General features: G+C 36.5%; 1 protein-coding gene and 1 pseudogene across 1 annotated transcript in view; one reads left to right on the top strand and one right to left on the bottom strand.

Annotated features, from left to right (window-relative positions):
* The window catches only part of CD96 (CD96 molecule), a 70,495-nt gene extending 48,807 nt beyond the window's left edge, over positions 1-21,688 (top strand). Inside the window, exons 9-14 of the mRNA XM_007516333.3 lie at positions 934-1,002; positions 1,553-1,624; positions 10,519-10,587; positions 12,048-12,137; positions 18,029-18,152; positions 21,129-21,688. Coding sequence (XP_007516395.1) covers positions 934-1,002; positions 1,553-1,624; positions 10,519-10,587; positions 12,048-12,137; positions 18,029-18,152; positions 21,129-21,237 — 533 coding nt within the window. The 3' untranslated portion in view covers positions 21,238-21,688. The remainder of the gene's footprint in view (positions 1-933; positions 1,003-1,552; positions 1,625-10,518; positions 10,588-12,047; positions 12,138-18,028; positions 18,153-21,128) is intronic.
* On the bottom strand, positions 15,878-16,403 carry LOC103107539 (high mobility group protein B1-like; annotated as a pseudogene).
* Positions 21,689-22,471: the final 783 nt, after the last annotated feature.

Here is a 22,471-nt window from a genome sequence, read left to right as displayed (position 1 = left end):
CCAAGTAGTGGAAACAACCTAAATTCCCATCAACAGGGGTCTAAAAAAAATTCTGGAACTTATACTCAGTGGAAAACTAATCTGTAACTTAAAAAAATGATATTGTATCCTTTGGGACAAAATAAAACTGGAAATGATTTGAATTGTGAAGTAAGTAATGAGGTTAACAGGTAACAGCTGGATGATTTTATTTCTATATGAAATTCAGAGAGCTAAAACATATGAACTTTGAAAACAAAGGTAAATAAACTCTGTCTAAGACTGTGAGAACTATGGTGGTTATCATTAGGGATGTGGGATGAGAGCACAGAGTTTTGGTGGTTGGTGTGATGTGGGATTGACTGTATCACTGTAATCTTATAAAATGCGTTTAGGTCACTAATTAAACTGTATTATGTTTTAAAAAACAAGCTATTTTACTTCATCAAAGATGTTTTCAAATTAACATGAACTTTTTTTCAATTTGGGGAAATGAAGAATGGTAAATGAGGGCTATAAAGATAGGAAATGCCCTGTAATTTAAGGATTAAAGTAAGAAACCATATTTAGTATGTGAGAAAATGTTATATACAACCAATAACTTCACTGAAAAATAATGAGATTAAGAAACCTGTTGCATGTGGAATAGGATCTGGCTTACAGTAGACACTGAAAAATACAGTTTAAAAGTGTGAATGTGCCATACTTGGAATTAAGAGAACTAGGTTAACATCAAATAAACAATGTTGAACATTGGGTATGTAACCACAAGTGTATACTTTTTAAATTTAGCTACATAATTGATAAAATCAGGTCACCAGACAATGTATTCACAAAGAGTCTTTCTAATTCGAATAGTCCATGTTCTACCTGTCATCCCTTCTGAATAGTGTGGCAGTTAAGCATATGAATATAAATGTATATTAAAATGTATGAATTTTGTTTTCACTATAGGATATTCAGTTACAGCTTCATTAAACTTTACAGACGTGACTGTGTCAACGCCAAATACCCGCCCTCAAAGTAAGTATAGTAAACCATTATTCTTATGCCTCAAAAGAGACTGCATTCAAGTTGTACGGTAGCTACAATGATGTGAGGTTTTGTGTATATATAGTGTGTTTTTTTCATTTCATGTTCATATTTTGCCTTTGAATTTCTCTTTGATAATTCATAATCCAATGACTATACATTGGTATGACAATCACTGTGCTTTTGAGAATTCTACTACTGAACCACTTGTGTGACAGTCACTGTGCTTTTGAAAACAAAGAATGGTGATTTGTGATTACACTTTACCTTTCATTGTCATGGGTTTTTAAAGTAATAGTGACAATATTCCCAGTGATGTTAGTTTGTGACAGAAAAAGAAAACAAATCAATGACAAGTTGTCATTAAAGATAAACTATAGAACTTTTATTTAGTATGCCAATGAGTTTTCCTGTGTAGAAAGTCATATTTTTTGGTTTATATTTCCCCAAAGTCACATAGACTAAACATTCAGAAACATCAAAGTAAAGTCAAATTACAAATTTTATAAAAATGTTGGGTTCTGAACAACTGGTCTTTCAGTCAGCAATTCTAATGTGACTACCCAAAGTTTCAACAATGCCTGGAGTACCAGCGGGAATGAAAATCAAAACTGTAAGTGTATCTCAACTCCTTGGAGTAATACTGGCTTTCTTCATATATTAAGCACCTACTGTGTGCTTTGTTCATGGCTATATTAGCAACTATTTATAAAGTGTCTATGGTGTTTAAAACATTGTTGTGGAAATTGGAGACCCATCAATGAATAAACAAATCTAAGTTACAGATTCTGGTGGAAGAGGCACAGGCAGATAGTGATGAGTAACAATGGAAAAAATGAAGTAGTGAGGAGTGAGAGTGAGAATCAAAGCCAAGAATTGGTTGTCATTTTAAGTTAGTGGTCTTAAGGGACCTTACTGAGAAAAACAAGGTCTGAGGAAAGATGTAATTAATGAAAGAATAGTAATTAATGAAGGAGGAAAAAATGAGCTATGAGTATGTCTGGTAAAAGACCAAATTAGCCTGTAAATATGTATTACTAATAAAAATGAAAAGGGAGACCAGTGTGAGATCCAGACATGGTGTGTTACTTTTAGTCTGGTCAGCAAGTATATCCACTATTCTAACTGGTATTAACAGAGTCTAAAGAAGAAATATATTGCCTTTTTATGGTCTAAGACAAATGATGGGAGAATGGTAAGAAATGCAGTACAAGTAAAGAGATGACAAGAATTTAGCTGCCACAAGTACAAAATTCTGAATTTAAATCCCAGAACTTTTGCCACAAAGAACGAATGCATCGCTTTTGGAAAACATTCAGCTTATACATTTAAAGCCTATCAAAGTCTTCTAAATTACTGACTTAGTCATCTCACTACCAGGAACTTGTTCTTAGGAAATAAATCATAAACAGAAAAGGGACATGTGTAACATTGTTCTGTATTGCATTATTTATTTTGTTTTGTAGACCTTGGGTTTCCAGACATGGATTTTATTCATAACACACTTTCATTAGACTGTGCATAATCTTCCATAATTTAAGTAGCATACTTCTTTTGGAAGATATGTTAATAATATAATAGTCATCCTTGAACTCACTGAGTTTCATTCTGCCTTTAGAGTAGGGAGAGGGTTTTTGTGTGTGTGTGTGTGTGTGTGTGTGTGTCTTTGTTTTTAAGATATAAACTCCTAATCATAACAAGTTATTGAAAAATATAGGATCTAGTAAAATTAAGACAATTTGTTTTATTTGAACTTCAACTCCTAATTATTCTATTACGACGTGTAAACTTTTCCATATTTTAATTTTCAGCACAATACTTGGTATCTGTGTTTTGCGTTGCTTATTTCATCTATATGCTTATTTGTAGAATTGATAATAGGTTGCAGATACTCAAAAATAGGAATGTAAAACATTTCTGATGTGTTCACTGTAGTGAATGTAACAGTGGCACATATACAGTTGGTGTTCAACAGATATGTGAATAGAAATGATAGTGAAAAGAAATGGCCTACTTAATTAGAATTCTTGAAATTTTGATACATCTGCAGCACAGTTAAGTGCTAGTAAAGCTACCCTCTGCAGGTGGAGATCTGATCTGGAGCTTGAGCAGGGTTCCTTGCTCATGGTAAGGTATGTGTTCTGCTAAGTCCACCACCAGCAAACCCCTATTACTGTCTTTGAAATAAAATTGCTATTGAGATGAATTATTATACCCTTCATGGTTTTTAGAATTGCCACCAGGATTACTGCTGGGGTTCAGTGCCTGCACAAAGAATCCACTGCTCCTGGCAGCCATATCTTTTCCTCTTGTTGTTCTGCTTTATTTGACAGAACTTGAGAGAGATGAGGAAGAGATAGAAAGAGAGAGAAAGAGAGAGAGAGAGATACATCCCGCAGGTGGGGAGCAGGAGCTTGAGTCCTGGTCTTTGTGCGTGATAACATGTGCACCTAGCAACGTATGCCAACACCCTGCACGTCCCCTCTACGTATTTTCTTTTCTTTTCACTTTTGTTACCCTAGTTGTTTTTCTATTATTACTGTAATTATTATTGTTGTTGTGGTTGATGTCGTTATTGTTGGATAGGACAGAGAGAAATGGAGAGGGGAGGGGAAGACAAAGGGGAAGAGAAAGATAGACACCTGCAGACCTGTTTCACTGCTTGTGAAGCGACCCCCCCCCATGTGTGCTCATGAATGCATTTTGTTTTTTGGTTTAATATATTTTTAAGAATCTTTATTTACTTGATAGAAACAGCCAGAAATAGAGAGCGAAGGGGGAGATCAAGAGGGAGAGAGAGACAGAGAGTCGCCTGCAGCACTGCCTCACCACTTGCAAAGCTTTCCCCCTGCAGGTGGGGACCAGGACTCCAATGTGGGCCCTTGCTCATTCTAACATGTGCATTCAACTAGATGCACCACCACCCGACCCCCATGAATGCATTTGTATAGCTCACATGTATTTGAATGTCTAATAAATTCATAAGAATATGTTTTAACATATTTCTTTGTTGTTATTTTGTTCATCAGTTTGAAGAGGTCTTGCCTAGAATTTAAGAATATAGGAATCTAATCCTTTTTCAGGTTTTGTGTTATTTTTTCTAATTTTTAAATAACCAGAGTACTGCTCAGCTCTGGTTTATGATGTCGCTGGAGGGGTGGGGCGGGGGATTGAACTTGGGACTTCAGATCCTCAGGCATGAGAGTCTCTTTGCACAGCCATTATGCTATCTACCCCCACCCGTCAAGTTTTGATTTCTCTTTTTTAAAAAGATTTTATTTATTTATGAGAAAGATAGGAGGAGAGAGAGAACCAGACATCACTCTGGCAAATGTGCTGCCAGGGATCGAACTTGGGACCTCATACTTCAAAGTCCAAAGCTTTATCACTGCGCCACCTCCTGGACCACTGTTTTCTCTTAATGTGGAACAGAAGTGCCTATTAGACTTAATCACCTATAAAATAAGAATACCAAATCTGACCATCTAAATGCCTAGTATGATAAAGATAAACAACATTCGGGGCATGCGTTCATCTTGACATTGAGGTGATCAGAACATGAGGCAGAAAATTGAAGCTTAATTATTTTTGTCTTTCTGGTTTCTCTGCCGTTCATCTGGTCCAGTGGAGCTTATTTGAGTTAAACAAACAGAAAACCTGTATGAATCCCCATGGGTCTCTATCCTCCATTTTGCCACATTATCAAAAACAACAAGTTCAGGGGCCAGGTGGTGGCGCACCTGATCAAGAGCAGGTGTGCAAGGACTTGGGTTCAAGCCTCCAGCCCCCACTTTCAGGGGGAAAGCTTCACCAGCAGTGAAGCAGGCCTGCAGGTGTCTTTCTTCCTCTCTTCCTTTCTCCCTCCCCTCCCCTCTCAATTTCCCTCTGTCGTATCCATTTTATAAAATGAATAACTAAATAAATAAAAAATACAGTTCACTGCCATCACACACACACACACACACACACACACCCCTCTCAGAGTACCTCTTTTTGACTTCACTGAGTGTTTTCATTCTGCTCATTTCCTCTCCATTCCATGTTCTTCAAAAATTAATGTTTTTCTTAAATCTTAAAAATCTATTACTTACACTTCCTGACCCTGATGGCTTCATCTCATGTACTTTCCAGCTCTGTCTAAACATCTAAAAGCACACTCATCCCCTCTTTGTCGGGGAAGAGACTAACAAGGAAACTATAGCTGAAGTACTAAGGACCCATGTCAGCAATTAGCAATGCTGGGATTTACAGCAGTGCTGGGTTTGCTCCAGTCTCAGACTAGAGGGTAATCCCCACAGTATATCTGTTCCCTGTGGGCTGGAATGCTGAGCCTCTAAACTCACCATTTTTGTCTAAAATCTTACATGTCTTAAATCATATCTCATTCCATTCCTGTCTTCTCTGTATTACTGCTATTCCATTCCATTACCTAGTTCCAGATCAAACCAGTCTCAAATTTAAGATATAAAATGCCTTTGATTTAAAGTTCTTGCTTCCATTAAAAAAAAATCTGAAGTGTGTTTCCAATATTCATTAAATATTTTCTTTTAAAAAATATTTGATATTATCCTTATTTATTTATTGGGTGGAGACAGTCAGAAATCGAGAGGGAAGAAGGTGAAAAGGAGGAAGACAGACAGATACCTGCAACACTGCTTCACCACTTGCAAAGCTTTCCCAACAGGGACTGGAGGATTAAACCCAGGTCCCTGCACGTTGTAACATGTGCTCTCAACCAGATGCACCACCACCCAGCCCCTAAATATCTTCTCATGTCCGTGAAAAGCATGAGAGCTCCCTGCTTGATTGTGTGGTTATGCAAAAATGAACATAGCTGCTAGAGTCAGCATGTCAGCATATTCAGGTTGAAGAGACAGGGCCTCCCCATTCACTATGAAGAGAAATATGGGGCAAAAGACCACAATTTCTGTGATACCTATATCCAACTCCTGTATCTATGAATATTGCTTTCCATCTATTCTGCTATTCTAGGACAGAAATCAACAGAAAAAAAAAATGACTCCAGAGTTTCTTTAAGGAAGATTAGATAACAAAAAAGGGAAAAAAAAAAAAAAGAGGAGGGGACAAAGAAAAATTCTGCTCATGTAATATAATGCTAGAATTTAAGCTTGAATCAAGAAGCACACAAGAATAGTAGGAATTATTTGTGGTTTTATCAAAAGAGCTGCCAAGTTTCAGATAGTCTAGGACTTTGATATGACAGATAGTAAATAGATTTTCTTACAAAAGGAAAATATGCCGAACATGTCATAATATTATTGACAACTGTGAACTGGTTACAGATTAGTGTTAAAAAAACTTTTTGCAACTAAAGGGAAAATACTATGCTATTAAAATTAATTCTGTTTTATATATAAAAAAGAAGTGGTCTTTTATGCTGTTACATGATTTCCTTGTTGGACAGACTTTACTAAAAATTAAATTTAAAAAGATTTTGGGGGAATTTGATGTTCTGACCAAGGATGAATATAAAAACTGATTTGAGAAAGAAAAATACACATCCATGCTTATATTTGTAGTTGATATGGTATTGTATTAGATATGTGTATCTTTTAAGCTGATATTTATTATCCAAATATCCAAAGTAATGTTTATGCATACATTTTGATCAAATGAGTCCTCAAAGGACGTTAAGGAGAACTAACTGGTATATTTAATATGCATTATGTTGCCTTGTAAAAAAATCACAGAATATTGAAATCAATGAATGGCAGTGACAGCATAATTCTGGTTAGAATCTCTAAAGGAGGAGAAGCTGCAAGGACAGTGGACCATGCCGCAGATGTGTCTCTCCTCTGTTTCTCTTTCTCTCTCTCTCACTTATATTTTACATCGCACACTTTCTATCGGAAAGGAGGAAAAAACGTTTCACCAGAAATGTTGGATGAAAGAAAGAAAAACAAAACAAAAAATTTTGTAATAACGGGAAGCATATTGAAAGAGATGAAGAAAAAATTACTTCTGGTTTGGAAATGTTGAAATAGTGTAAAAGACAAACTTAAGTAGCAAGTTTATTACAAGTAAGAGCTTTTCAATAAAAAAAAAAAAAAAGATGAGCAGTTGTTGTATCATTCAACCCCACAAGAGGGTATCCTGTCTGAAGAATATTTTTTTAATCCTGGTTATAGAATTGTCAGTAAGGTAGAGTTGGCTAACTCCCATGTCTCATACTAAATACAATACCTTCCTAAAAGCATATAAACTCTATAATTTACATGTTCACATTTCATAATGTGATGCATGGAGATCTTTTTAATGTTGGCCAATTTAACTGTCCACATATTTTCCCAAATAGATTTTATAGTTTGAATTTATAACATTTCTTGCAGGAGTTTTATATTTAAAATATTTTTAGAAGAATAAAAACTACAGTACCTGGGAAGTGACAAAGTAGATAAAGCACTGGACTCTCAAGTATGAGGTACTAGGTTAGATTCCTGACATCACATGTAGCATAGTGATGCTCTGGTAACCTATTATTTATCTATCTGTCTGTCTATCTATCTATCTATCTATCTATGCATCATCTGTCTGTCTATCTCTTTCTCACTAATAAATAAATGAATATGAAATAAATACAACTCTTTTTAAAGGAAATGTTATTAAATGGTAAAAGAATTTGCATGGTTTTTAAGTATTGCCATTTCTGCAATTTGGATGACCCATGCTGATATTATCAACAGTTCCTACAGTTGTTATATTTGGTTGTTTTAATTGGAGGAAATAAAAATTGGAAACAAAATGAACAGTTTTGGGTGAAAAAAAATGTTGGTGTTTATATGTAAATGATTATTTTAAAATGTCATGTACTGATTTGCTGATAATAAACATGAAGTGAGAACTCTAAAAATAAATGCCCACTTCCTCCAAAGAGGTAACATTTGTTCAACCAGTTAGTTGTGTTATATTAATTCACCACATCCTTTTGTATAATAGATATTGAAGAAATAAAAGCATGAGGCTAGAGAGATAGTTTAATGGTTATGTAAAAAGACTTTCTTGCCGGAGGTTCTTAAGTCCTAGGTTCAATCCCCAACACCACCATAAGCTAGAACTGAGTAGTGCTCTGGTAAAAAATAGTAATAAAAATAAATTAAAAAGTAAGTATGGGAGTTGAGTGGTAGCACAGGTGGCGCGAAGCACAAAGACCTGCATAAGGATCTCGGCTCTTGCAAAGCACAAGGACCTGAGTATGGATCCCGGTTCCAGTCCCTGGGTCCCCACCTGCAGGGGAGTCGCTTCACAGGCAGTGAAGCTGGTCTGCAGGTGTCTATCATTCTCTTCCCCTCTCTGTCTTCCCCTCCTCTCTTCATTTCTCTCTGTACTGTCCAACAACGACGACATCAGTAAAAACAGCAATAATAACTACAATAAAAGACAGCAAGGGCAACAAAAGGGAATAAGTAAATAAATATTTTTAAAAGTAAGTAAATAAATGAAATCCCTAAAAGTTGTAAGATAATGAATACTGTATTGTACATAAGTAAACTAGCCAATAAACAAAAACCCTGTTGTCCAGTGTTTTTCATAACTTTACCTAAATACAGGACTTCTCTCAATTTCTTTTCATTAGTTGTTAGTTTTTTTTTTTACTATGAAATTCTTGGTTTAATGATTTAACCATTAAAAATTAGGATTAAAAACCTGTAGCTCATTATCATCTCTAGTCCTTTGTACTCTAGAGTGGGGGGGGGTCAATCAGTTGTTTAGATAAAATTATATTCAATGGAATAGCCTCTCCCTGATCTAGTGAGACTCAAAATATCTATGTATAAGTCTATCTTCACTCAAGCAATGGCCCCAGGATAAAACAGTTATAACAGTTTCCTGAGAGCAGTCATTAGAAAGCCTTGACATAGAACTATTTTTGAAGGGCCTGATATTATAATTTTGTCTACAGTTGCAACTACCATCATCTAGGAAATCAGCAACAAAGGCAAAGGCTGGAGATTTTTAAAATTTCTTTATTGGGGAATTAATATTTTATATTCAACAGTAAATACAATAGTTTGTACATGCATAACACTTCCCAGTTTTCTATATAACAATACAACCCCCACTAGGTCCTCTGTCATCCTTTTTGGACTTGTGCTTTCCCCCCTTACTTACCCCAGAGTCTTTTACTTTGGTGCAGTACATCAACTCCAGTTCAGGTTCTACTTGTGTTTTCTCTTCTGATCTTGTTTTTCAACTTCTGCCTGAGAGTGAGATCATCCCATATTCATCCTTCTGTTTCTGACTTATTTCACTTAACATGAATTTTTCAAGGTCCGTCTAAGATCGGCTGAAAATGGTGAAGTCACCATATTTTATAGCTGAGTAGTATTCCATTGTGTATATATACTACAACTTGCTCAGCCACTCATCTGTTGTTGGACACCTGGGTTGCTTCCAGGTTTTAGCTATTACAAATTGTGCTGCTAAGAACATATGTGTACACAGATCTTTTGGGATGGGTGTGTTAGGTTCCTTAGGATATATCCCCAGGAGAGGAATTGCAGGATCATAGGGTAGATCTATTTCTAGCCTTCTGAGAGTTCTCCAAACTGTTTGCCACAGATGTTGGACCAAAGGCTGGAGATCTTTTTAATGTTGGTACAAAAAAATAAAACAAATTTTATTTTGGTTTTGCTTATTTGGCTTTAACACACAAGAAAGTGTTTAACTAGGAAAATCATATCCTCTAGTGTTTTATATAAATGAGCATGATGTCTTTATACTGATTACAACCGTGTATGGCTATAGTTATTTTACTTTACAGTCTAACATAAGGTTGTTATCAAATATAGATATGTAGAAACTTCCAAGAAGTGAATCTTTCTTGCCAGAGATGGAACACTAAAGAAAATGAGCTACTAGAGTTATTGCAAAAACCATATATGCTATCTGAGTTTGCTACCATTAGTTGAGGGGGGGGTCTGGCCTGTGAACACATAAAAGTATTCACTCAGGAGCTAACAAGGCCTATGACCAAAAATATTTGAAAACTCAGTGTTGACACAATTCAGTGTCAGTTCAGTTTTTACAGTCTCCCACAAGTTCAAATTCTTTTGCTCCCTAGTGCATGTTCAGAGAAAATCTTCAAGTTCTATTTAGTGCCTTTTCTTGACTAGAGGCCACCAGAATACACATGGGCTTTCATCCTCTCGAATTTTATCTCACTTATGGATATACTTGAGAACTATCACACCTCAATTTCTCTGACTGGAGGAAACCTCTCCCACTTCTTTGTTTCAATTTGTTCTTCCTGGTCATAAGTGACCATGGTCAAATGCTTCCCTATTGGGAGGTTCAAACTAGAAGCATTTCTTCAACTCTCATTTTATTTTGGACATTCTAATGTGTTTTGCAGAATGGTTTGATTATCTTGCTTTAAGTATTCATTAACATTCTTTTTTCAAAATTAATTAGAACAAATTTAAATGAATTAATGACAAAATACTTAGTTTTGTAAAGCCTCATTCTTCTAATATCTCCTTCTTTTAGCAATATCATCATGGATGTCAAGTGAAACTTACAGACCATTCCCCTCAGATGCAGGGTCAACACCTATTGGTGAGTATTTGAGGAAGACATGGGGTCTACCTGCTTTATCTTGGCAGATCTGGAAGGATCTCATTAGAAGCCAGTCTCAGACAGGTATCTACAAGGGTACCTTGATGATGAAAATAACAGTGATGATGAAAACATGAATCTAGGAGTATTATCAATTTCTGTAGCACATTCCTTTCAGTTTCATGAATTTCTATTATTGATATATTGTTCTGTTAAAAATAATAACTTTAGGGGGCAGGTGGTGGCACACTGGGTTAAGTGCACATAATATAAAGCGCAAGGACCCACACAGAGATTCCGATTTTAACTATTCCCCACCTGCAGGGGGGTCACTTCACAAGAGGTGAAGCAGGTCTGCAGGTGTCATTCTCTTTCCCTATCTTCCTCTCCCCTCTCAATTTTTCTCTGTACTATCCAATAAAATGAAAAATTGGCTATCAGTAGCAGTGGATTTGTAGTGCAGGCACAAGTCCCAGAAATAACCCTGGAGTAATAAATAAATAAATAAATAAAACCTTAAGTTTTTGTTTAAGTTTGATAACTTTAAAATTAGAAAATATCAATGAATCAAACAGAAATTCTTCCTGGTCACTCAGAGAAGACAAGGAGGGACCAATTTTAGATTTTTTTCTACATCTTATTTCAAAATGAAATCTGTACAGAATTATTACTGATTACATCCATAAAATGTATTTCAGTATCTAATTTTAATCAGAAAATTAAATGATTAATCAACAGATATCTGTCTACCTAACACTGCAAAAAATATCTTATTAAACTTACAGAGTACAGAAGCATGAAAATCACCAGTGACTTGGTCAAATGAGCCTCTGATACCCTGGGAAAGTGCGACTAGTCTTTCCACTAGATGAACTTAAAGCACTTTCCTGTATCCACTTAAATATCACATGGGGATCATTCAACTAATATTGTGTTAGTTTTGTATGCTAGATAGCTTACTTTTTTCCTCTTCAAATTAATAGGAAACTTCATTCACTTTGTAGTTGTCATACAGATTCCAGGCACCTAGCCTTCCTATGAATTGTCTTCAGTAAACTATACATGTAATATACTTGGAGCATGTAGGCCATTCAATCTGAGCTCTTGAAAATAACAAGTGAGTGGCATATGGGTATAATTCTTACTTAGAATAATAATAAGTGAAATCCAATCATAAGTTCTTTTTAAAAATTTGTATCATCTTTATTTATTTGATAGAGACAATCAGAAACCAAGAGGAAAGGGGAGATAGAGAAGTGAGATAGAGAGACACCTGCAGCACTGCTTCACCACTCACAAAGCTTACCACTGCAGGTGGGGACTGAGGGCTTGAAGCTGGGTCCTTGTGCATTGTAACAGGTGCTTTCAACCAGGTGTGCTACCACACAGCCCCCAGTCATATGTTCTTCATATTAGCATGACTATTAGAATTCTTTCTGGTATCCCTTTGATATTTCTAGGTGATAACTTCATCAGTTCTACTGGAATGGTATCAGAAGTTCCTACAACTATCAATGGATCTCATAAAAATAATCTCACCCATATCCCAGGTGAGTTATTTACTTATTTTATGTTATGTTTTGTTTGAGTATATTTGAGTACCTACCATTTGCCAAGTGCAAACCATTGTGTGTACAATGGAAATACTGGGCTTTGGCAGGTCAACTCATACTCCCAGCTCATCTCCGTCTTTACCTAATGGGGTAGGGCTCTAGAGAGGTGGGGTTCCAGGACACATTTGGTGAGGTTGTCTGCCCAAGGAAGTTAGGGTGGTGTCATGGCAGCACCTGCAACCCGGTAGCTGAAAAACCATTAAGCTATAAAGCAGAACAATTTGTTTAATAATCATGGACCTAGGTTATGTGGCTTTATTAGAAAGTGTGCCACCTGAAATGAAATTAAGGAGTCCTGTGAACTAGGAAAGCTCTCACCAGAGTAATGGAGCTGAAGGGTTGACATCCTATGCCTGGCTTCTCTGGACACCATCTAAGGTGAAACTTGTTGAAGTGGTACTGGTTGCATTGATTTGGTTGAGATCAGCAGATTCAGTATCAAATAGTATCAAGAGAAGCATGAAGGATCAAGAGAATCATGAAGGAAAATGAGCCAAGCCTCAGAGGTTCTGGGACTGTGAGAAATATGGGCTTTACAGAGAATGAGGAAGGTTCCTCCTATCTTAGAGTTTAAAAAGGCAATAGATAGTTATTTTTATAACCAAGTCATTTGGGAATTTGTTTTACTTTGAAAATCCCATGGTTAGGATTTACTGTACCATACAAGACTTTACCACTATTTATTCAATGCTATTAACAAATAACTATATCGTCTGGTCTCCCTGGTCTAAGATTATAGGTAATCTGATGTTTAAAAATAAATAGATAAATGCATTAACAATTTATGCCCAGTGTTAAAATTCAATTTTGATTGTTGTAATTTAACTTAAAAAGTGTTTAGGTTGGGGGCTGCTGCAGCGCATAAAAGGATTCACATCAGGGAGCTGGGAACTGGTTTAAACAATACAAGGCTTATTAGGGTGAAACAGGTAAAAGGCAAAATAAGCACTTATCACCAAGGGTTAAGAGTATACTAGGTCCATAAAGTCTGAGTATAGTTATCAAAAGTTTAGTCCCATAAGATAAACAATTATCAGCTCTGGTAAAGCTTCCTCATGGCTGTAGAGGGGTCTAGAAGTTCACTGGCTAGCAAAGTCACATGTGTTCAGTTCCCAGGAGAAGTAGCCATGGCGCACCTCCACTGAGATGCTTCTGACCAGGAGAAGCAACAGCTAAAAAGAGCGCATGACTTCTGGTTGACTGTACTTTTAAGTCTATCCAGCCCACCTACAATGCTTTGCACACTAGCACAGACTGGATGCACCTACAGTCCACCATGCGCCTGCGCAGAGCACTGCGTACTCTTGTCGCCAAGGCTGACTTCAGCACTATGCTGGGACTTTCATCCATGGTCGCTGGTATATTGCATCACCACAATTCCCCACTTTTGATTACAGACATGGACAAGATGTACAGTCTGTATGAGCATAGGAGAAATAAGCAAATCTTCAGTGATTCTAGGGTTACCCCTGCAAGCTCTGCCTTCATCCCCCCCAGAGTGTGGGCACAATAACTGGGTATCAGATAAGGTCCTGTTAGCCTGTGATCTGGTATCTGTGTAACCCAGAGATGGTCCATCACTCAGGGAAGCTCAGAACAGAAACTTACAGAGGTGTTCCTGAGTTCAAGTGTCCCCTGGGCGGCAATCGTGGCATATGCAGGGTGTTGGACTGCTGCAATCCATGCTTCAGCTCGTGTTCTTGTGAGGAGTTCACAGATGAGAGGGGCTTATCTGCTCAGCATGGGTCCAAGCAGGACCTGTGAATGAGAAACTAGAACAAACATACCCCATGCCTTAAATTAGTAATCCTATTTCAGTCACAAAGACTAGACAAATCACGAGGCATCTGCTAGAGAAGGAATAGCTCTGTGGAGAAAAGTAACACTTAGCAGCTATATGACTAGAATTATGCTGTACAAAATTTAAAATATATAAAGCTCCTTGTGTTTTGTTCATGTCTGAGAAATAGCCCTTTAAGGGTACATATGGCGTTCCACAATTACTCACCTAGCAGGGTAGTAAGGCATGTGAAATGCATGTTTAGAAGAAATAAGCCTTAATCTAGAAACATATTTAGGGTCATAGTCAGTGTAATAAGGAATACATCAGCAGCAAAGGCAGAGAAAATGTTCACAAACATAGGTTGCTTTCTGTGTGACAGGTAGCATATATAAGGCCTGAAACAGTATCCACAGAGATAGGAATATTATAGGTAATCTGATATTAAAAAAAAGAAATGTATTAACAATTTATGCCCAGTGTTAAAATTCAATTTTGATTACTAATTTGAAACCTTAAGTGCTTAGATTGAAGGAATATATGCTCAGAACCGAGGTCTATGCATTAAACAGTTTCAGACATTCAATATAATTTTCCCCTCTCATATTGATTAGTGATCTATAAAACTGTAAGTTAGTAGGAATGTATATTAACACCATGTTATTCTTACATCTTGTTTTTGCATTTCTCTATAAGTTTAAGAATATCCCACCATATTATTTGTATAAATGCTAACTAAATTTTGACTTGTGTAAGATAAATTTTGTTCAGTCCTGAGTTCACTTATTTGTTTTTAGACAGAGATAGAGAAGAGAGAGAGACAGAGAGAGAGAACGAGAACACCACACCAAAGCTTTCTTCAACACGGTGGAGGTAGGTCTTGAACTTGGGTTGTGCACATGGCAAAATGAGCTATTTTAACAGTCTATTCAGTCCTAGTTTATCAATGTACATGGCTATTTCTTTCATAATAATATTATATTTATTAAAACTCATGTGAGGTAGTGGTCTAAGCCATTTCAGGAATTAGTCTATTTTCTCAAATTTATTTTATGTATATGGGATTGATAAACTGTGTTAAAATTTTGTTTTACTCCTGATAATATTTACTGGCCTATTTCTTTCTTCCTCCTTTTATTTTGTAAAAAAAAAAAAAATCATGTGAACTGTCTAGTTACCCATACATGCAATGTATGGCATGTTCTGTGCTTTGGAACTAGGTGAGCTTCTAGGATCTTCTTATTGTCTGCTTTGATAGAGATGAGGTAAAGGTAAACCTCAAATCCCTGAATGTGTGTGTTTAAAAAAAAAACAGTGACAGCATAACAGAGTTCTATGACTGCAGCAAATATGCAACATAAAAGAAATAACAACTAATATTTTAAATGCAAGGTTTTTTTTTGTTGTTGTTGTTTGTTTGTCTTTTGGTCTGCGTTTTCAAGACCTTGTTAATTGAAACTTTTTGAGACTTTACAATGAAAGCAATACAATAAATTTGCGGCAACAAATCAAAGATCTCATCTCCAGCTATAAGCCGTTCACAATCTAGTTTGAAGCAATGAAAGAATAAATCAGTCTAGATAACTCTCATCCATAACTGCATTTCCCCCAAATATCCTGTGTAATTTGAAAAACTAATGATCTATCTGTAGTATATCTGGAACTTCATTGAAGTATTGTTAGGAAAGAACAGCACTAGAAGTAATCATCAAATCATCAAAATCTAAGAAACCAATTAATTACATTTTGGTACAGGAACTCTCCAGTCATTTGAGAAGACTGGGTACATCTCACTTATTCCTAGATATGCACACAGAAAAAATTCTTGTGGAATATATAGTTAGCTATTAGAAATTATTACCTCTAGTGTGGATGAGGAAATAGAGGCATCTTTTTTTCATTGTAGCTTTATATTTTTTTGCTGCTTGCCTTTAGCTCGGTAGGCAGCAATATCCTTTTCGTATTTTTCCTTCAGCTTAGCAGCCTTCTTTTCATAAGGCTGCTTGTCATCTGCAGCAGTGTTATTCCACATCTCTACCAGTTTCTTTGCAACGTCACCAATGGATAGGCCAGGGTGTTCTTTGATTTTGGGGCGATACTCAGAACAAAACAAGAAAAAGGCTGACGGAGGCCTCTTAGGTGCATTGGGGTCCTTGAATTTCTTTTTTGTTTCCCCTTTAGGGGGGATATAAGTTTTCATTTATCTTTCATAACGGGCCTTGTCAGCCTTTGCCATGTCTTCAAATTTTCCTTTCTCTTTAGCAGACATGGTCTTCCACCTCTCTGAGCACTGCTTAGAAAATTCTGAAAAGTTGACTGAAGCATCCAGATGCTTCTTCTTGTGCTCCTTGCGGCAAGTTTGCACAAAGAATTCATATGATGACATTTTGCCTCTTGGCTTCTTAAGGATCTTCTTTGCCCATGTTTAATTACTTTTCCTCTGCGAGGCACAGAGTTGCCCAGTGCCCTTCCGGCTCGCACTTGCCCTGGTGCTGTCTCTATGGAGCTCAATGTACTGCAATCTATTTCTATATTTTTGCCCAGTTTTGTACTATGGTCCTGCGTTTTCTCCCTTTCTAAATAATCACACCTACACCTGTTATTATTTCTGAATGTCCTAATGTCCTTCTTTTTTTTTTTTTCCCCTCTTCTCTTTTATGGTCTTGGTGGCATTAGAGTTCAGAACCATCAGGTCATCTTCCCCTAACATTTACCCCCTTCTGGGAGTATGGATCAAAATTATTTATAAGATGCAGAAAGTAGAAGTTGTGGCTTCTGAAATTGCTTCTTTGCTGGGCATGGACATTGGCAGGTCAATACATATCCCCAGTCTGTGTCTGTCTTTCTCTAGAGGGATAGGGCACTGGAGAAGTGAAGTTCCAGGGCACATCGGTGAATTCATCTGTCCAGGAAGGTCAGGAAGGAATCATAGTAGCATCTGCAACTTGGTGGCTGAAAGGTAGTGAGATATAAAACAAAACAAAATGTTTAATAAACAGGAACCATGAAGCTGGAATAGAGCAGATGAGAATAAGGATCTTAGGATGAATGGAAGCTAGGAAGTCTATTTTACATATGCTCCTAGGGGCCATAACTTTAGTAATTTTTGCTTGATCTTCATAACTAACAGGCAGGTGACCTAAAAATATTGTCTGGAAAGGTAGTGTCAGAATTGAGAATAAGGTTAGAAAGCTCAACTAGAGCAAAGAGTAGCTCCCAAACTTGAAGAAAATATATAGATACAATTAACTGTTTAACGCATATATCTGACCCAGGGTCCAAATATTTCAGTTTTTAATATTATAATAAAATAATCTTTTAAAAGGAAAAAATAAAGTAATTATGCAATTGTAAATGTTCCTATATAATTCTGCCAGATCAACCTTGACAATTTCATTTCCTAAGAAGGTTTGGTTGTTTGTTTGTTTTTTAATTTTGCTTTAGTGATGAAAGAAAGAACAAGACATTCCAGCATATGCAATTTACATTGACTTGGTCTGAACTTAATGATATTTGGAAAGTTGTTTGTTTTATTTATACAATTCATTCAAATGCTGAAATTATAGTGAATGTGGTATGTTTGGGTGGGATCAGCATGGGCAAGAAAATACATTCACAAATATAATTTTACTACATATATTTAGTTTTTGGATAGAGACAGAGAGAAATTGAGAGGGAATGAGGAGATAAAGGGGTAGAGGAAGAGAGATACCTGTAGCACTGCCTCACCGCTCAAAGAAGCTTTCCCCTTGCAGGGGGGAACTGGGGGCTTGAACCCAGGTTCTTGCATACTACAATGTGTGCACTTCACTATGTTCATGACCACCTAGCCTCACACAAATATAATTTTTATTATTTTTTTAAATTTATATCTTTATTTTTGTGAAAGAATCAGAGTACTGCTCAGCTCTGGGATAAGATTGTAGTTAATGATGTTTCCTGGTCCTTGAAGAAAACACATTTTGGGTAAAAAGAATTATTCAATTTCTCTATTTTCCCACTGCCAAAGCTTAGTGTTAAATTCCATCATTCTCTATGCCCTTTTCAGTTCATATTGTTAAGAAGTCCAAAGATGAAATGTCCTGGCCGGTTATTGTAGCAGCTTTACTCTTTTCTTGCTTGATGATATTTGCCCTTGGAGTGAGAAAATGGTGTCAGTACCAAAAAGAAATGTGAGTATAATTTACTTCCTTTCTTATCACTCTTAGTTTAATCACCTCAATTTCCATTCATTGTCTCCCAGAAAGTAATCATTTTTAATATGTTTAGTTCCATAGATTCTTTATCTGGCCATTTCATCTTTTGGTGTGTATTTGGGTTAAATCCATATTTTGGCTATTTAAGTAGTACCGTTATGAACTTAGGGATGCATATGTCCTTCCAATTAAGTACTTTAGATAGTAATGCTCTGTGAAGTTTCTCTCATATTTCACTGGAACAAAAGAGGCTCCTAGTAGCTCAGAGAAGCTTTCTAGCTTTACTAGACCTAGTAGCTCAGAGAAGCTTTCTAGCTTTACCAGACCTAGTAGCTCAGAGAAGCTTTCTAGCTTTCCCAGACCATATAGTTGGGATTAGATGCACAACTTTTCAGGTGGTATCCCCTCTGCCAGTTTAGGTTATAGCACACATCACATGCAACAAGTCAGTAGGCATGAAATGACAGTTAAACCTCAATTCACCTCAAAACTAAACATATTTGTCTCCTAATCTTCATTATATTTTCATTTTCATGCGTCTCTGAACTGCTTTGGCCCAGCTTGGCCTAGATGCTCAAGTGTGAAATTGAGTGAAAAGGGTAATTTTTTTCCCCTGCCCCTCAAAGGTAATTTTAAGAAATTCCCAGCAGCTTTTCAGTAGAATGTGTTTTTCCCCTCCACCCCTTCCCTCTCTCCCCATGGAGAAAAGAAAATAAACAGAGCCCTGACCCTTTCCTATTTAATTAAACTGTTTTCCAAAATTCTTCTCCCATTCACTCAGCAACCTGAAGTGGCATGTAAGGTTAAGCTTCACTTTCTTGAATTTTATCAGTCTGGATGAGACTATCTTTAGAAGATATCCCATAGTACACCCAGCTGATTTATCATATGTTTCACTATTGTTCTCTGAAATAACATTGTGCATCATTTTCTCTTCTGCTTTTCTTAGAGTATCCCAGAAGGTTTTATATCTATAGACAGGCAGGATTTTGTGGCAAATAAAACACTAACCCAGTAGCTTAAAATTCTGGGTTTTTGTTAAAGGATTACACTTTGATTACTGTATGACCTTGATGTAACTATAATTTCCCTAAAAATGAAAAGTCAAATGTCATAAAACTGTGTCCACCTTTTAAACTAAGCTTAACTTAAAACAAAGTGTCCAATGAAGTTGTTGTACATACATCAGAAATATTTCGCTATCTACCTATTTCTATGTCATCTTAGAGAAAATAAGATGTGATAAATTGACTAAAAGGCATTGGTGATATTCGAAATGCATTCCTGTTTTCTGCTGTCAACAAAGCTTGAACATTTATACAGCTAAACCCCATGCTGTTCAAAGAGAAAAGTTGTGCTAAAATAGACAGTAAGTGTCACAAAGATTATGTTAGGAAGTCATCTGGTTAAAATAGAGTATTTCTCCAACAGAGACTAAAGCATCATCTGTCAAGTACCAACCAACTCAGGGACTTATCACCTCCATACGGCTAAGATAGGAGGTGATATTGACAAAAGAACTATTTAAAAAAACTTCAGTTTTTAGGCTTATTTTATAATTTTTTATTTATAACTAGTAGTAGTTTACAACGTCAAAAGATTACAGTATATAGTTGTGTACCACACCTACCACCAAAGTTCTGTATCCCCACCCCTAACCTCCCAAATGTAACCACTGGACTTCTCACAAGTTTTAGAAACAGTTTGCTTGCTTCTGATTTTTTTTTTCACAAGTTAATGTGTATCAGTTTTCTATATTCCACATATGAGTTAAAGCATCTAATGGTTGTCTTTCATCTCTTTATTTATTACAGTAAGCATAATCACCTCCAGTTTCTACCCATTTTGTCCCACAGGACACACTATCATCTTTCTGAATTGCAGAGTAGTTTTTCATGTAATATATAACTTCTTTAGCTAGTCATAACTTCTTTAGCTAGTCATTTGCTGATGGGTATTTAGGTTGCTCCCACTCTTTAGCTATTGTGAATAATGCAGCTGTAGACATAGAGGTGGATATGTCCCTTTGAATTAATGTTTGAGTGTCCATTGGATAAATGGCTAAGAGTGGTATCACTAGAACATAAGGTAATTCTATTTTTGTTTAAGGACTGTCAATAGAGTTTTCCAAAGGGGCATCACCAGTTTACATTCCCACCAGCAGTGTAGCAGAATTCCTTTTTCTGTACAACCTCTCCAACACCTGTCATTCCTGATTTGTTGTTGTTGGAAGCCATTCTCTCAGGTGTGAAATGATATCTCAGTGTAGTTTTAATTTGCAGTTCTCTCCTGATAAGTAGAGTACAACATTTTTTCATGTGTCTATGGGTTTAGGCCCAAATGTTTATAATTTTGTCTGCAGGAATGTTGTATCCCACATAAGAGAAGCACTTTCTGTGGAGACCATAGGTTCTAATTAAGAGTTAAATCTAGACTCTGTTGGCTCACCTGGTAGAGTTCACATGTGCCATGCACAAGGATCTGGGTTCAAAGCCCTGGTCTTCAGGGGGCTGGGGGGCTTCATAGAGCAGTGCTCCTGGTATTTATCTCCCTCTCTGTCTCTTATTCTCTATAAAAAAAATGGAGAGAAAAAAGTCTTAAACTATTCTTTTACAACAAAGACTTGAGTCTGGTTCTCCGGCAAGAATGAAAATCCCTTCACCTTTGTTTCATCTGTAGAGTGATAGCAATAATATCCAACTTCTATATAAAAATAATGTTATGACAAGAATTCCATATAAATATAAATTAATGGTATTGTCATGATGTTCAAAGGAAATATAAAATTGATGAGCAGTAGATTAAGAAAACATTCTGAGAGATCTACTGCGGGTATTCTCCTGTTTTTTAGTTTTTGGTTTTTTTCCCTAAGCACATGACTACTTTTTAGAAAACATTTTGTAGTCACTGCTTTATTGTCTTAACATTGAAAGAGCTATGTTTTGTTCCTAGCCTGGAAAGACCCCCACCTTTCAAGCCACCTCCACCTCCCATCAAGTACACTTGCATTCAAGAGTCCATTGGAAGTGATCTGCCTTGCCATGAGATGGAAACACTGTAGACCTTAGAAACTTTGTCACACAACAAAGCTCTACTCACACCCATCCCAGAAGACTGATCCTATGCTCCACTAGTAGACAGACCTCCACTGCAGCTGAAATGGATGTCAAAAGCAACTCCCAGCAACTCAAACTCTTTCATCTGCATATGCTTGGAATTTTAAAAAGTGTGAGAGAATATGTCACGTTCACACCCAGTATGATCTGTAGGGATTTTCTTGCTGATGTACAAATTGCAAAATAGGTTGCTGCTGTCATTAACTAAGTACTTGTAGTGTTTTTATTTTTCATTTTAATTCTCTGGTTGAGGTAGCAATCAGGGTTTGAAGCATTTTCTTTTTGTACTGGATCTTCTCTTTGGACATCTGCCAACATTGTAAATCTTTGACAAAATTATAATATCTGAGGTTTGTTGTATTCCTTAAAAATAAAGGACAATTGCAATTCTTGTTAGGAAACACGAATTCCAAATAATGGGAAACTGTAATTAGTCTTTGTATTAACATTCTGTTGTTTATTTCCAGTAGAAGACAAGAAGATACTTTATATAAGAACCCCAGTTACACTTCTTTCCTACCTCAGGCTCCTACCCCATAAGATAAGGAAGACTCAAAAGGGTTAAGTGCTCAACAATAACCTAATGGATATAGCATTTGGCCTAAAAAGACGTGACCTAAAAATCAGTCTCATTTTCACTTTCCCCTGTAACTGAATGATAAAGAAAAAGTTAGATAGGTGGTCAAACACCAGTCCAACTGATTTCATTCCCATTACTCTATTTTTCAACCAGGGCTTTATTCATTCAGTCTGCTTACCTATTTTGACCTGTTTTGCAACAAATTAAAGCCTCAAATGAGACCATTATAACTGAATTAATCCTGGCTCTATCAATATTTTTTCTCCTACCAATCTTCTACTAAGAAGTAGAAGATTGAAGTATCAGTTGATCGTATTCTTCCTTCTTTGTACTCAGCAACCATTAATGTATGAGTAAATTACTGTTGTCCTTTACACACTAAATTTCCAGCCACAACCCTGACCCAATTTTTTTTTCTTTTGCGGGGAGACAGTGCATAGGGCCTCATGCATATGTAATTTCACAGTTTCAAGGATCACTTTCTCAAGAGCTTCCCAGGTCCCACGGCATTTCCATAAGGTGTCAGGGTTTAAACTCTGGCCCCCACACATGACAAAATTTGCAACCTAGTGAGCATGCTATTTTCTGGTCCCCAAATG

Source organism: Erinaceus europaeus, chromosome 9 (assembly GCF_950295315.1).
Source record: "Erinaceus europaeus chromosome 9, mEriEur2.1, whole genome shotgun sequence".
Classification (NCBI taxonomy): domain Eukaryota; kingdom Metazoa; phylum Chordata; class Mammalia; order Eulipotyphla; family Erinaceidae; genus Erinaceus; species Erinaceus europaeus.
Note: the sequence above shows the minus strand (reverse complement) of the source record. Positions and strands in the feature narration are given on the sequence as shown.